This window comes from Mustela nivalis, assembly GCF_964662115.1.
Source record: "Mustela nivalis genome assembly, chromosome: 8".
In the NCBI taxonomy this organism is placed as follows: domain Eukaryota; kingdom Metazoa; phylum Chordata; class Mammalia; order Carnivora; family Mustelidae; genus Mustela; species Mustela nivalis.
This window is the reverse complement of record NC_139027.1, coordinates 54009047-54021966: the sequence shown is the minus strand read 5'-3', so window position 1 is coordinate 54021966 and position 12920 is coordinate 54009047. Positions and strand designations below refer to the sequence as shown.

Below are 12920 nucleotides of genomic sequence, written 5' to 3'. Positions count from 1 at the left end.
TCTGCCTCTCCCCCAGCTTGTGCTCTCTCTCTCAAATAAATAAATCCTTAAAGAAAAAAAAAATGGTTTTGTACAGCTTAGTGACTATAATTAACAACGAAAAAAGCAAATGCTTTTCAGTAAGAAGCTTATTGGGGCCTAATTTTATTTGTAGGTTAGTGAGTGTTCTGGTTTATTTTGTTGTTGTTGTTTTTGTTCTACTTTAATTAAATATTCCTACTAATTTTTAGTGATTGGAAATCTAGATCTTATTTTTGTTTTCTCCTTTTTTAGGAAGAATCCCCAGCACAAGATAGAATACAGACATAGTGCAGTTCCAGGTAAGTAATTTTACCTCAGGTAACAAGATGAAATCTTCAGATGATTCTCTTGTTAAACCTAGATACAATTTCTAGTTATGTGAATTTTTGTTTAATGTCTGCTTCTATGGATTTGCTGATTTTAATGGTTTTTCTTAGATTTAAAAAAAGTGGTAGGGGTGCTTGGGTGGCTCAGGTAACTGCTTTTAGCTCAGGTTATGATCCTGGAGTCCTGGCTTCGGGTCCCACATCTGGCTCCCTGCTCAGCCGAGAGTCTGCCTCTCCTTCTCATGTGCTCTCTCTCTCTCTCAAATAAATAAATAAAATTTTTTTAAAGTGGTAAATTTTTTGTATACCAGATGTTTTCTATAATCGTTACACAACAATATATATTTATCATTGTATCTTTTAGAATTCTTTTGTTGGCTAGTATCTGAAAACAAAATCTCAAACTATCCTCAGTGATAATGAGAACTTACTGACTTATTTAAGTGAAAAAATAGAATAAGTGTGGATGGATTTAGACATTTACTGCTTTGGCTCATTAGTAATGTCAGTAATGTCACCGATGACCCAATTTCCTTTCATCATTCTGTCTTTAAAGGGGTCATTATCATCCTAAGACCGGCTCCTCCCCACCACAAAGGGACTAGATGCATCCTTATTCAGCACCCATGTTTACATCTCAAGAGAGAGAGTGAACAACTTCAGTTCTCACTATTCCTAGAAAGAATCATGAAATTTACTTTTTTTTTTTTTATTGATTTAGATCATATTGTTACTCTTGAATGAATCACTAGGACGACTAATGAGTTTGAACTACCCCTGGAATTAGGATAGGTCACTTTCTTCAACCACAGGGATCCCTGATAGAAACTAAAGTTTTGGAGGAAAGAGAGGCAGGGAGTACAGATACCAGGGAAGCATCCATCAAATGTCCTTCAGTCTTAGGTGCAGGCATCTGTCCTACCTTCCCTTTCCCCTGTTCCAGACTTGAATACTTTTTAACTTTAACAAATTCTGGCTTCTTCGTATCGTTCATATAATGCAGAGGCCATTTTGGCACACAATATTTCTACCCACAGAATGAGAGAAGAAAATGCATATTCTGCAGGCTATTAGCACATGCACATGTGTGTACATAAACACAGCCCCTTTGTAACCAAGTGACAGAAGTAAAGAATTTCACCATTAAAGAATTCCATTTGAAATTTCTCACTGAAACACATTTTCGTACTTTAGTACTTCAGACACAGCTCATTTTATCAGAGCTCATAGGTTATAGAGGTTACACGTCACGTGTTATACATTTTTTTACTGGGGCTGTATCCAATGATGTAGCATTTCTGGGGGTTAAATAAACTTTATTACCAGCAGTCATGTAATGTTTGTTGATTAAAGCATATTTTATTAGCAAGATTTAACACTGTCTCATGAAAATGCATTTGACACATCTGTATCTTTATAAAAATAAGAACCAATTTCCTAAAAACTATCAATGCACATCAGGTACAATAGTTTAATCTGAGCTTTCTTTGAAAAGCCTCTTGAATTATCATTAGGGAATCTTCTGAAGGAAGAACATTTTTATAGCAACTAACTTTCTTTTAGAAAGGCTTTTTATCTCATTGGAAAGCCAGTTTTTATAAATGTAGGTATTTTTAAGCAACATTTAATTTTTTTAAAAAAAGATTTTGTCGGCGAGAGAGATAGAGACAGAGAGAGAACACAAGCTGGAGAGGAGAGGCAGAGAGAGTGGGAGAAGCAGACCCCTCACTGAGCAGGGAGCCCAATGTGGGCCTCGATCCCAGGACCCCAGGATCATGACCTAAGCCCATAGCAGATGCTTAACCTCCTTAGCCACCCAGGCATTCCAAAATTTAATTTTATATTTTTAATCTACTTTCAAGGCCAAATTGTTGAAACACTCTTCCTACTCTAAGACTTATAAATTAAGGTGTCTGGAGTATTTCTAATCTTAAATATTGGGGTCTCATTATATTTCTTAATTTAGAGTTATCTAACAGTGAATTCTAACATCCTAGTTTTTCTCATCTCCTGAATCCTTAAAGTTTAACATCACCCAAGATCTTAATCTCATTTATATAGATTCATTATATACTTATTGATTCATTTATTATGTCTTCCAAACAAGCAGAGTTAACAGAGATCCATGAGAACTAGCTCTGGCTGTATATATTCTTGTGGCAAAGACAGTCTAAAATCTCTGAGGAAAGGGAAGAAGCACTTTCTGCTGGGTCTTATCACGGTAGACCTTGATGTGGAATCTAGGCTAAGTTGGTCTTTAAGGTGCTTAGATTTGAATCACCTGTGTTTCTTAGCTTTGTGGTCAGTAGATAGAGGATATCCCAGACAAAGTGAGGAATAGATCAGTGAAAGACACCAAGGAGGAAGATGGTAAGTGGTGTGTGGGGTTAGCAAGTGAATCAGTTTAACTAACATGGAGAGTGTCTGTAGTTAACTGTGGATGATACTAAAAGGTTGTATTGAGGCCAGATTACAGAAGCCCTTGAAAACTATACTGAAGATACAGGGGCATTGGCTTGGAATGGGGAGGCAGTATTTTATCCAAATCAAGTTGGTGACAATGAACAGTCAGAGTTAGAGTAGGGGAAGATTTCTGGATGTTAAGCAGTTGAATAAAGGGCCAGAGCTTGGTTGGCCACCCTGAGAATGGAAAGATAGAATTAGATTCAAGTGAGATTTTGAAAGAAATATCAGATTTGCAAACTAATTGGTTTGGAGCCTGGGGTGACATAAAGGAAATAATGATGACTCGGAATTATAATACAATTTATAAGGAGCCTAGGGATGACATTTACATATCATAGAGATCAGGAGGAAGAGACAGGTAGCTGTTGCTTTAATTTAAACATGTTGAATTTGAGGTGGGGTATGTATCATAACTACGCAATGAAACAATAAAATTTAAGATGGTACCAATGTTAAAATAACTGCATTAAACTCTTAATATTTAACTTCTGATTGTAGCACTCCTAAAACATTTCTGTCTACAGAGTTCTTCCACACATGTAACAATTTTGTAGGTGTTTTTTTTTTTTTGTAGGTTTGACTGCAGTCATCTATTAAGCTTCTTATACATCTAATTGATTTAAAATTTCACTAACTTTCCACACTTCTTCTTAGAGTACTCTGGTTTTGGCACAAAATACTGAATGCAAGAGCAATCAGTGCCAGGAAAATTTTATTTTATACTTTCTTAGCTACCTTATCTTGTTGACACATTAAAAAAATTATCAGCATTTTATTATTTGATTATTGGAGTCATTCTGGCTTTTGTTATTATGTGATATGCATTATTCTAGGCTATTGGTACCACCCATGGCTGAAAATTTAAAATGTTCTACTGATAGCTATTTTAATTTATCTCTGGTTCTGCAATGGTATGCACACATTTGTTTATATATACTTTCCTTCCAGAAGTAGAACCCAAAAGTTCTAGAAAGCTATTATGGAAGTTAATGGAACTTAAATGAGATTCTATAAACTGATGCTTAGTGTAGGGAAAGCAGAGAGATTTGGGGTTACAAAAAAGGCTAGTGCAGTGGAATTTAAAAAGAGGAATAAACTTCATGTATAATAAAGTAGACCGGAATATACAAGCTGCTTTTCCAAGGCTAAAATATGAATACCCAACCAGTAGCTTGGTACATGAGAAAGATGAGTCTTTAGTAGTAAAATGAAGTATTTGAAAAAGTGTTTTCTTGTAGTATGTAGTAGATTTTCACCTTTAGACTATTGAGCTAAAATTTGTTTTTACTTAATGAGAATTAATATCCTAATTAGTCCTCAGATTTACTGGTAAAGAAAGGACAATAAAATCTGAAGAATTATTGATGTTAAGCTATAAATCTGTTATGAGGCATCTCTTAGATGTCATCTAAGATGACAGTCTTAGATCCCAACACCAGAAATCTATTTGGAAAAATCAGCAATTTGGAACGATTTTTTTCTCTCTGTAAATCCAGCATTTCTTCCAATATGCATTTGACACAGTGTACTCTTCACTAGCTCTTCAGACTGATGTTCTTAGGGTAAGAACTGACAGTGAAATTTTAACTGTAAAGAAAAGTTTAGACACAAATTTAGAAATTGTCATTCTGATGTGACACATCCTTCTACATGAGCAGAAATTAAGAAATTACCACAGCCTAATATCAAATAGTTAATCCGTTGTTGCTTTAAAGATGTTAAAAGAGTCTGTTACTTTTCTAAAGGTGGTTCTTTTCCATCATAGAAATGTAGCGTTACGCATCAGTTCTTCAAAATAAGTGCCCGCCTGTTTCTCCTGTGCTGCTTCATGCAGTCAGGCTGTCATCCCTGTGTTTCATATGACTACACTGATTTGTAGAGAAAATGATGATTCCTACTTTGGACTTAAAATTATAACTTGGGAGTCAGAAAAGATTTTTGAAGTAATTTAATCAACATCCTTTGACTCATAGATAAAAAACATAAATTCCATTAAGCCATTAAGTTAAGTGACTTGTGCATTGTTTATGGGCTTGTTATGACATAGATCTTTGGGTTTCTACTCCCCAGTCTATCTTCTCTCTTAAGCCACTGCTGCTATTTAGAGACTTTTTGTTGGATGAGGGGGATGGACAATCACATAAAAATAGCAAGAAACTTCTAGGTGAAGATAGAGAGAAAAAAAATTGTTTCATCTGAGCTTACCTTGATTCAGAAGAAACAAGTGCAGTTCTGATTTCTTAGACACACTCAGGAATTATATTTCAGGGGCACCTGGATGGCATAGTTGGTTAAGCACCAGACTCTTGATTTCGGCTCAGATCATGATTTCAGGCTTCTCCTTGGCTCCGTGCTGGGCATTAAGCCTGCTTAAGATTCTCTCTCTCTCCCTCCATCCCTCTCCCCACCCCCACATACTCTCTCTCCCTCTAAAAAAAAAAAATCATATTTCAAATCAGCTAGCTATTATATAGGAAAATGTTATGTGTAGGCACTTATTTTTTTTAAATGCAATTATATTATTAATTCTGTGGAAATCTACAAAAAAACTATAAAATTATGTTTTGTTATTGAGTTAAAAAATTAAACAACTCCTGCTATGTCTTCTTTTATTATTTTTGCACTTTAATAAGCCTTTCACCAATTTACAGTATCTGTACAATACTGAAGTCTTGGCTTGGGATGGTCTGTGATGGGATTCCTCGAGTGTTGCCTGGTTCTTTTACCAGCCAACTTCCTTGTATGAGCTTTCTTTGAAGTTTTTATCTAGCAAAAAAGTGCTACTAGCAAGGTTTATGTGAACTTTTCTAGTTTTATCACTTCAAATCCAGATACCCAGCTACCATACCGTATGTTTCAGTGTGCCCAGTTGGAAAATACATGCATGGGTTTTGGGTTGATTTTTTTTCTCCTTGCTTTCAAATGCTCTTCATATTCCTTTTGCATAAAAGCTTAATTGTGTGCTAAGGACAGGCATTTTATTCCTACATTAGGTGTTAGCCATATTTAGTTCAGAGCCCTGCTTCCTGAGTTTATTCCAGTGATTCAGGAAATCATGTAATAATTCATGTCACCAAGTATGCTTATTCAAAGCATTTTCCAAGAAAGTCAAGTCTCACTGTCTGCGTAGCCCAGTTACACTGAAAGGCAGAAACTGTTATTTTTCTAAAAACACCTTCAGCAAAAAAAAAAAAAAAAAAGGTAAACTCCCATCTAGATGGCATTTACATTGTAGAATACTTAAGGCCACTAACTGAATTTGCTAAAGAGGATCCATTGTAATTGATTCCAGAAAGATAATCACATGTCAGCATTTACTACCCTGTTAGGAAGTGTCCACATGGCATGGCCCTGCTAACACAGGACAGAGAGCTGACTTCGCCTTTGTCATGAGTTGGCTCTTCAGGAGCTTTTACTTAAAGCACAGAATACCTGTTCATGTGAAGTAGAGTGGATGAAATTTGCTATCAGCTGCATGGAGTTCTATTATGGATGGGTTTTTTTAGATTCTGAACCTTCTATTTAAAAGAGCCACCTGGGTGGCTCCGTCAGTAAAGTGTCTGCCTTTGGCTCAGGTCATGATTCCAGAGTCCTGGGATCGAGCCCCACATCAGCTCCTTGCTCAGCAGGGAGCGTGCTTCTTCCTTTGCCTCTGCCTGCGGCTCCCTCTCCTTGTGCTCTCTGTCCCGCAAGCTGTGTCAAATAAACAAAATCTTAAAAATATAAATAAAAAATAAAAGAATCATATGGTGTGATATTTATATCAATGAAGATTGGATAGATATAAATAATTTTTTGAGAAAATAAATAACATGACCTTATTGCTCGAGAAATGAGCCTTCCCAGTAAACTGCTGAAGATTTCCAAGGTTCATTGAAGCTTAAAGCCCCTACAATTAGCAGGATTTAGATAATAGTCTTTAATGTAACTCATTATATTGACAGGCTAGTGATTAAAAGTGTAGGTTATAATAAGAAGGGTTTCTGTAAAACTAAAGGTATTCAGCAGTTGATTTGCAAATTGTTCGTTTGTTCATCCAGTCATATATTTAACAAATATTTATATTAAGTGTCTTCTGTGTAAGAGGCGTTGTTGTAGGAGCTGAGGATAGAGTAGAGACAAAGCCTTGCCCTTGTAGAATTTTACAAAGGTGGACATTGTGCATGTAAACAACTATGTGATGTCATATAGTGAAACTGCTGAGAAGAAAAAGTATGTAAGAGAACAGAATGGCAAGGGTGTGTTGGGGGGGAGGGACAGGTGCCATCTCAGATAGGATGGTGAAAGGATTCTGATAGTTTGACATGAGAGCAGAGGCTTGAAGGAGAGAGCAAGACAGGTGATCATCTAAGGGCAGACTTTGCCAGGCAAGGGAAATGGTGACTTCAAAGGCACTGGAGATGATCCTGCTCGTCCTGTTCAAGGTGTGGTAGAAAAAGGGTAGAATTGAAACAAAGAGTAAGGAAGGAGTGGCGGATGAGTTCAGAAAATCTAGTTGTGTAGGCTCTTAGAGGCCAGCACCTGCAAGTCAGAACTTCAGATTAAATTCAGAGTGAGGTAGGAAGCTATTAGAAGCTATCTAGCTTCTCTGTAGAGAATAGATAAGAGTTGAAGCAAGAAACCAGTTAGGTGAACATTGGAATTGACTGAGAAAAGAAGATGATGGTGTGGAGAACCAGACAATGGAGTAGATAGAGTGAGAAGGGGCAGACAGTTTTTTGATGGCAGAGTCAATAGGATTCTCTTGACATATTGGGTATTGGGTTTTCAGTGGAGGATATTCAAGGGTGACTCCAAGGTTTCTTGGAAGGTTGGAGAAGTCACAGACTCAAGACTGATAAGAAAATGACTAGATTTGGGTGAAGCACCTCAAGAGCTGTGTTCAGGGAATATGATGTTTCAAGATGCCTGTTCCTTATGCAAGTAGAGAGAATCCATAGACGGTGAGACAAAGGAGAGTGGAATTCAGGTGGTAGTCAAGGCTTGGAATATACATTTCGGAATATAGGATATAAGACTGGAGTGTGTTAGAGACTAGAGGTCCCAGCCAGAAACTCAAACACTCCCAAAATTTAGAGGTTGGGAAGACGAGCAAGAGCCCGCCAGTGCTTGAGAAGGAATAGCCAAATAAAGCAGGAGGAGAACCTGAAGTTGTTTCAGCATTATATGTGTTTTTCTTGTGAATCTGCTAGGGTAATTTCTGAATCTGAAAGGAGACGGGTTTACTGAGATGTCACATACTTATAAGAGAGAACTTCCAAAGCAGAATGGCCAAGAACAAAGCTGTGGACAGTCCTTCCTCTTCCCTCCTTTGCCATCTGCAGACTGCCCTTGAGATGTGTTTTCAGTGTTTCCCATCACGAAAGTTTTATGGGAAGCTGAGATTAGCTAGACATAAAACATAACCTCAGGATGCTTACAGGAGATAAGAAATGTTTACAAATAAATAGAGTTATAGATTTCCCTTAAGGCACTCCGTTGCTTTTATGCTAATGAGAATCATGCAAATCATTGTTTAGCCTTTTTAGCCTTGGCTACCAAGAGACTGGGGAGAAAGCTGACGCTCAATTTATAATAAGTATGTTAAAAATGAAACATTCGGGTTTTTATGTTCTTAATGTCTACTTTTATTTGTATTTTTTTAATGACCTCATTATAATCTGTCTCAGATCCTCTCTGGAAATGAATGGAGATATCAAGAAGAATGTAAATGGGCTGTGAGAGTTAAGAGGACAGATAAATTATCTTTTTTTTTTTTTGTCATCCTCATTTCTCCCTCCTCAAATTTCTTAAGTTTCTTTGAAGTTACATCTGTCTGTTGCATATGAACATTTTAAGAAGTTAAGTAGAGCATATACAGAAGTACAAACAGTGATTTTTTTTTTAAACCATACGTGTGGTGTTGGTCACAGGTATTGTCCCCTGCCATTCAGAGATTTCCAGATAGAATCTTCCTACTTGTTTCTTAAATGTTCCCCATCATCCTGGAGTTTCTTGCTGCTCATTTGAAAACGTGCTTGTTGCTTGTCATGGAAAGAAAATAAAACAGAGTGGGCTTAGGGAAGAAGTGGAATTAGGAAGAGAATTGTAGTGTTATAATTCTAGTTTTATAATATTACTTAAAAATCTATAAATTCTATGATATTATTTAGAAATCTGTAAATTCTAATGGCTGTTCTCATAGCAATCCTGATATCTTCAGTAGTCACAGTCCCTGAAACAAGCTAAGATCTATTAAACCACACTTGCTGAAGTGTAGAGACTCATGTTTTCTCATTTGATCACAAACGTGGTGTGTTAATCAGATTGTGCTAGCTGTCCTGTGATCACAGACCGTCCCCAGATTTCAGTGCCTCGTGACAATAAGTAGGTGTTTTTCTCCTTCGTGTTATGGCTGCGTGTTAGCTGTGGCCTTGTCCAATGTGTGTTCTCATCCTGGAATCCAGGCTGAAGGATCAGCCTGAGCTGGGACACGAGGGAGACGGTGGCAGAGGGAAAACGATGGCCGTAGAACCCCAGAAAGGCACTTACGGCTTCCCCTGGGAAGTGGCACAAACTGTTTCCACCCACTTTCCTTTGACCAAGTGTGATGTCATTGGGGCTGATTAAATATAATCATATCACAGGGAGGGACAAAAAGTAACTGGAGCAAGAGTATATTCAACCACCCCGAGGGTAGGGTAGGATGAATATGATTATGGTATTATTAAGGAACTGTGACTGTGATTCTCACAGGACATTTTAGTTTCAGGAGCCTCATGGTAGGAAAAGTTAGAATTCTAACAAAGTAATTTTAGCCCCCTTTCTAGAAACTTGTGGTGCTTAGTGCTGTCTTAAGTAAAAGTAATTCTTCTCATTAGAGAAAGACACTTTACAGCTGGCTATCTCTGCTCCCAGGTTTGAGTGGTGGTTAATATGTTGTGTGCCAATTTTTTTTTTTTTTCCCAGTGAGAAGCGTAGCAGATGAAGACAGTGATAATGTTGGGCAACCCAATGAGTATGACCTCAATGACAGCTTTCTCGATGATGAGGAAGAAGAATATGAGCCGACAGATGAAGATTCTGACTGGGAACCAGGACAGGAAGACCAAGAGAAGGAGGATGTGGAAGAGCTTTTGAAGGAAGCAAAAAAGTTTATGAAAAGGAGAAAGTAACTTTTTTCTGCAGTAATATATGGCTCACATTTATTCTTTATGGAAAAAATTCGGGTACTAACGAGGCACTTATATGATAATTGGTTTTTCTTCTTTTGATAGTTGTGACTTTGCTATTGACTCTCTGCAGATGAAACATTGACATGCCAGCCCTTGATGCAGTAGATGGAATTTGTTTTGTTGTCTTGCTTTTTCTCTCCTATTTAAAGCATCTGGAAATAGGAAGCAGACAGAGAGTTAAAGAGAAATAATTGATACTTTTCATGTACTTTGTGTTGGGAATAAAAAGTAAAAGCCATAGGTTGCACAAAACTTTGGCCTTGTTTCTTTTTTCCAAAGATTCTATCTTTCTTGAACACTAGGCAAGCAGAACCAGGCTGATGACATCATGGGTAGGAGAGCATGCCTCTTTTATTATTGAAGTCATTCTTTAAGCAGAACCAGGCTTTAGAAAGTGACAGCCATCATATAATGGCTATGATTTTTTCTAGTACCCTGGATATGAACTTTACAATTTCATTTACTACTTTTGTTCTTTGAAACTTGGGGAAATGAGTATCAAATGGATACTGAAAATATATTCAGCTAGACTATAGAAATGTTCACCCTGCAGGGAATGTTATTTTGTGCTCCACATCTGTAATTTACTCTATGTCCGAATTTAAAAGTAGAAAAATCCAAATGACTTGACAGTGTATAGACTCAGACTATTTTTTCAGACTTTTCAGACTAAAGTCTTGCATGGTTATTTTAACTCTCCATGTTCTGTCTTTACATTAAAATATCCTAACAGTTATATTTTCTATTCTAAGAGAACCTAGAAATTTATATCTTAAAAGAGCAAGGCAGATTTATATTTGTTTTCTTATTGTTTTTTAATGTCTTTTGAAGTTAATTATGTAATGTTAAAATTAACTTAAACTGTCCGAGACAAGATAAGTATTTCTTTAGACTATTATTACCTACTATTCTGACTTTCTCTCTTATATTTGGGAACTGATTTGTCCCTTCTAATGTCCCTTTTTTCTTGGGGGCTTGACAGGCCAATGAAAAAAATCTTTGAACTTATTTTCATCCCTGCACTGACTTAATCCTTAAAGCATTTTTAAATCCACTCACAGGTATATCCCCAAATAATTGAAAATGTGTTCACACAAAAACTTGTACACAATGTCCATAGAGGCATTATTTATAATAGTCAAAAAGTAGGGGTACCTGGGTGCCTCAGTCAGTTAAGCATCTGACTCTTGATCTCAGCTCAGATCTTGTTCTCAGGGTTGTGAGTTCGAGCTTTGTGTTGGGCTCCCTGCTGGGCAGGGAGCTTACTTAAATAAATAAATAAAAATAAAATTGATATAATAGTCAAACAGTGGAAACACCTAAATGCCTATCAGTTGATGAATGATGAACAAAGTGTGGCATATCTCTACAATGGAATATTTTTGTTAATAAAAAAGAAGTGAAGGATTGATACATGCTATAACATGGATAAACCTTGAATAGGTTGTGCTAAATGAAAGAAGCCAGCCACAAAAGGCCACATATTATACGAACAAATTTATATGAATTATCCAAAATAGGCAAATCCATAGAAAATAGATTAGTGGTGGCCAGGGGCCAGAGAAGGCAGGGATAGAGGGTGATTGCTAGTGGGTAGAGGGTCTTTTTATGATTGTTAAAAATGTTCTAGAATTAGTGGGGATGGTTGCACAACGCTGTAAATATACCAAAACCCACAGACTTTCAAAGGGTAGATTTTATGGTATGGGGATTATGTATTTTAATAAACCTGCTATAAAAAGATAATGCAAAAGGTGACACTAGTTTTTCAGAAAGAAAAAAGCATTTAATCAGAATATGTTCTTGGCAATAATGTGATAGCTCATGGTAGCTTTTTTTTTTTTTTTTTTTTTTTTAAGAGGAGGGAGGGGCAGAGGGAGAGGAGAGAAAGTCTCAAGCAGGCTCTGTGCCCAGTGTGGAACCAAACATCAGTCTCAGTCTCACAACCCCGAGATCATGACCCGAGCCAAAATCAAGAGTCTGATGCTCAACTGACTGAGCTACACAGGTGCACCTCATGGTATCTGTTTTTAAGGATAGTTTGATGTGACTTCCATAATAATCCCGAAGACACTTTTCAGCATGCTATATAAATACATAACTTAATTGACTAAGGTGTTGTGAACATTCGCCACTTGTAATTGGACTACATTTAAATCTGTGACTTACAAAATAGAAGGAAAACTTATGACATTAGCTGGTCAGTGGGTACAAGAGCAGTGTTAACAAAAACTTGATTCTTTTCAATAATTGCCATCCTAAACAGTGTTTAGGAGCCAACGCTTCCTATCATGGGTGTTCACAGAATTTAAACTGTATCTCAGTCAAAAATTGTCATATAGACCTTTGTCACCGATTTGTCATGGAAAGCAAATGTTTTTTGTTGACCTCTCGTGTGTTTGTGTGTGGGGTGTGGTTTCTATGACCTTGGGAAGCTAGACATGAAGATTTTTCAGTGACACCCATACACTGATTCTATTTTTGCCCCAGGTTGAAGATGGCCTTGTCAGTGCTATTGGTTTCTAAAACTGGAAGATCCTGTGGTTGAAAACATTCATTTCACGTAATGAAAGCAAATAGATTGGGAGCATAGTTTTCCAAGAATGGTGACATAAAGCTGAAAATAAATAGACAGTGACTTTCTTCTAATTAATGTGTGCAGAGTTCAATGTCACCAACACACCCCACGGTGGGAGAAACCACATGCTGACGTGCTGCCCTGCTCTGTGAGACCACCTTGTTCCTATTAAGTTCTCTTTCTTGAGTAGGAATTTAAAATGGTGTGTGTGTGTGTGTGCCTGTGTCTATGTATGTACTTTCCTCCTGCCAGGGCTCCTCTACAATAGATACTAAAAAGGGACTGCTGACATTATGACCAGCTATCCTAATACAA

At 37.0% G+C, this 12920-nt stretch overlaps 1 protein-coding gene across 1 annotated transcript in view; it reads left to right on the top strand.

The window, feature by feature from the left end:
• APLF (aprataxin and PNKP like factor) overlaps positions 1-10279 on the top strand; it is a 78112-nt gene extending 67833 nt beyond the window's left edge. The window contains exons 9-10 of the mRNA XM_082744117.1: positions 274-320; positions 9762-10279. Coding sequence (XP_082600243.1) covers positions 274-320; positions 9762-9967 — 253 coding nt within the window. The 3' untranslated portion in view covers positions 9968-10279. The remainder of the gene's footprint in view (positions 1-273; positions 321-9761) is intronic.
• The last annotated feature ends 2641 nt before the right edge of the window (positions 10280-12920 follow it).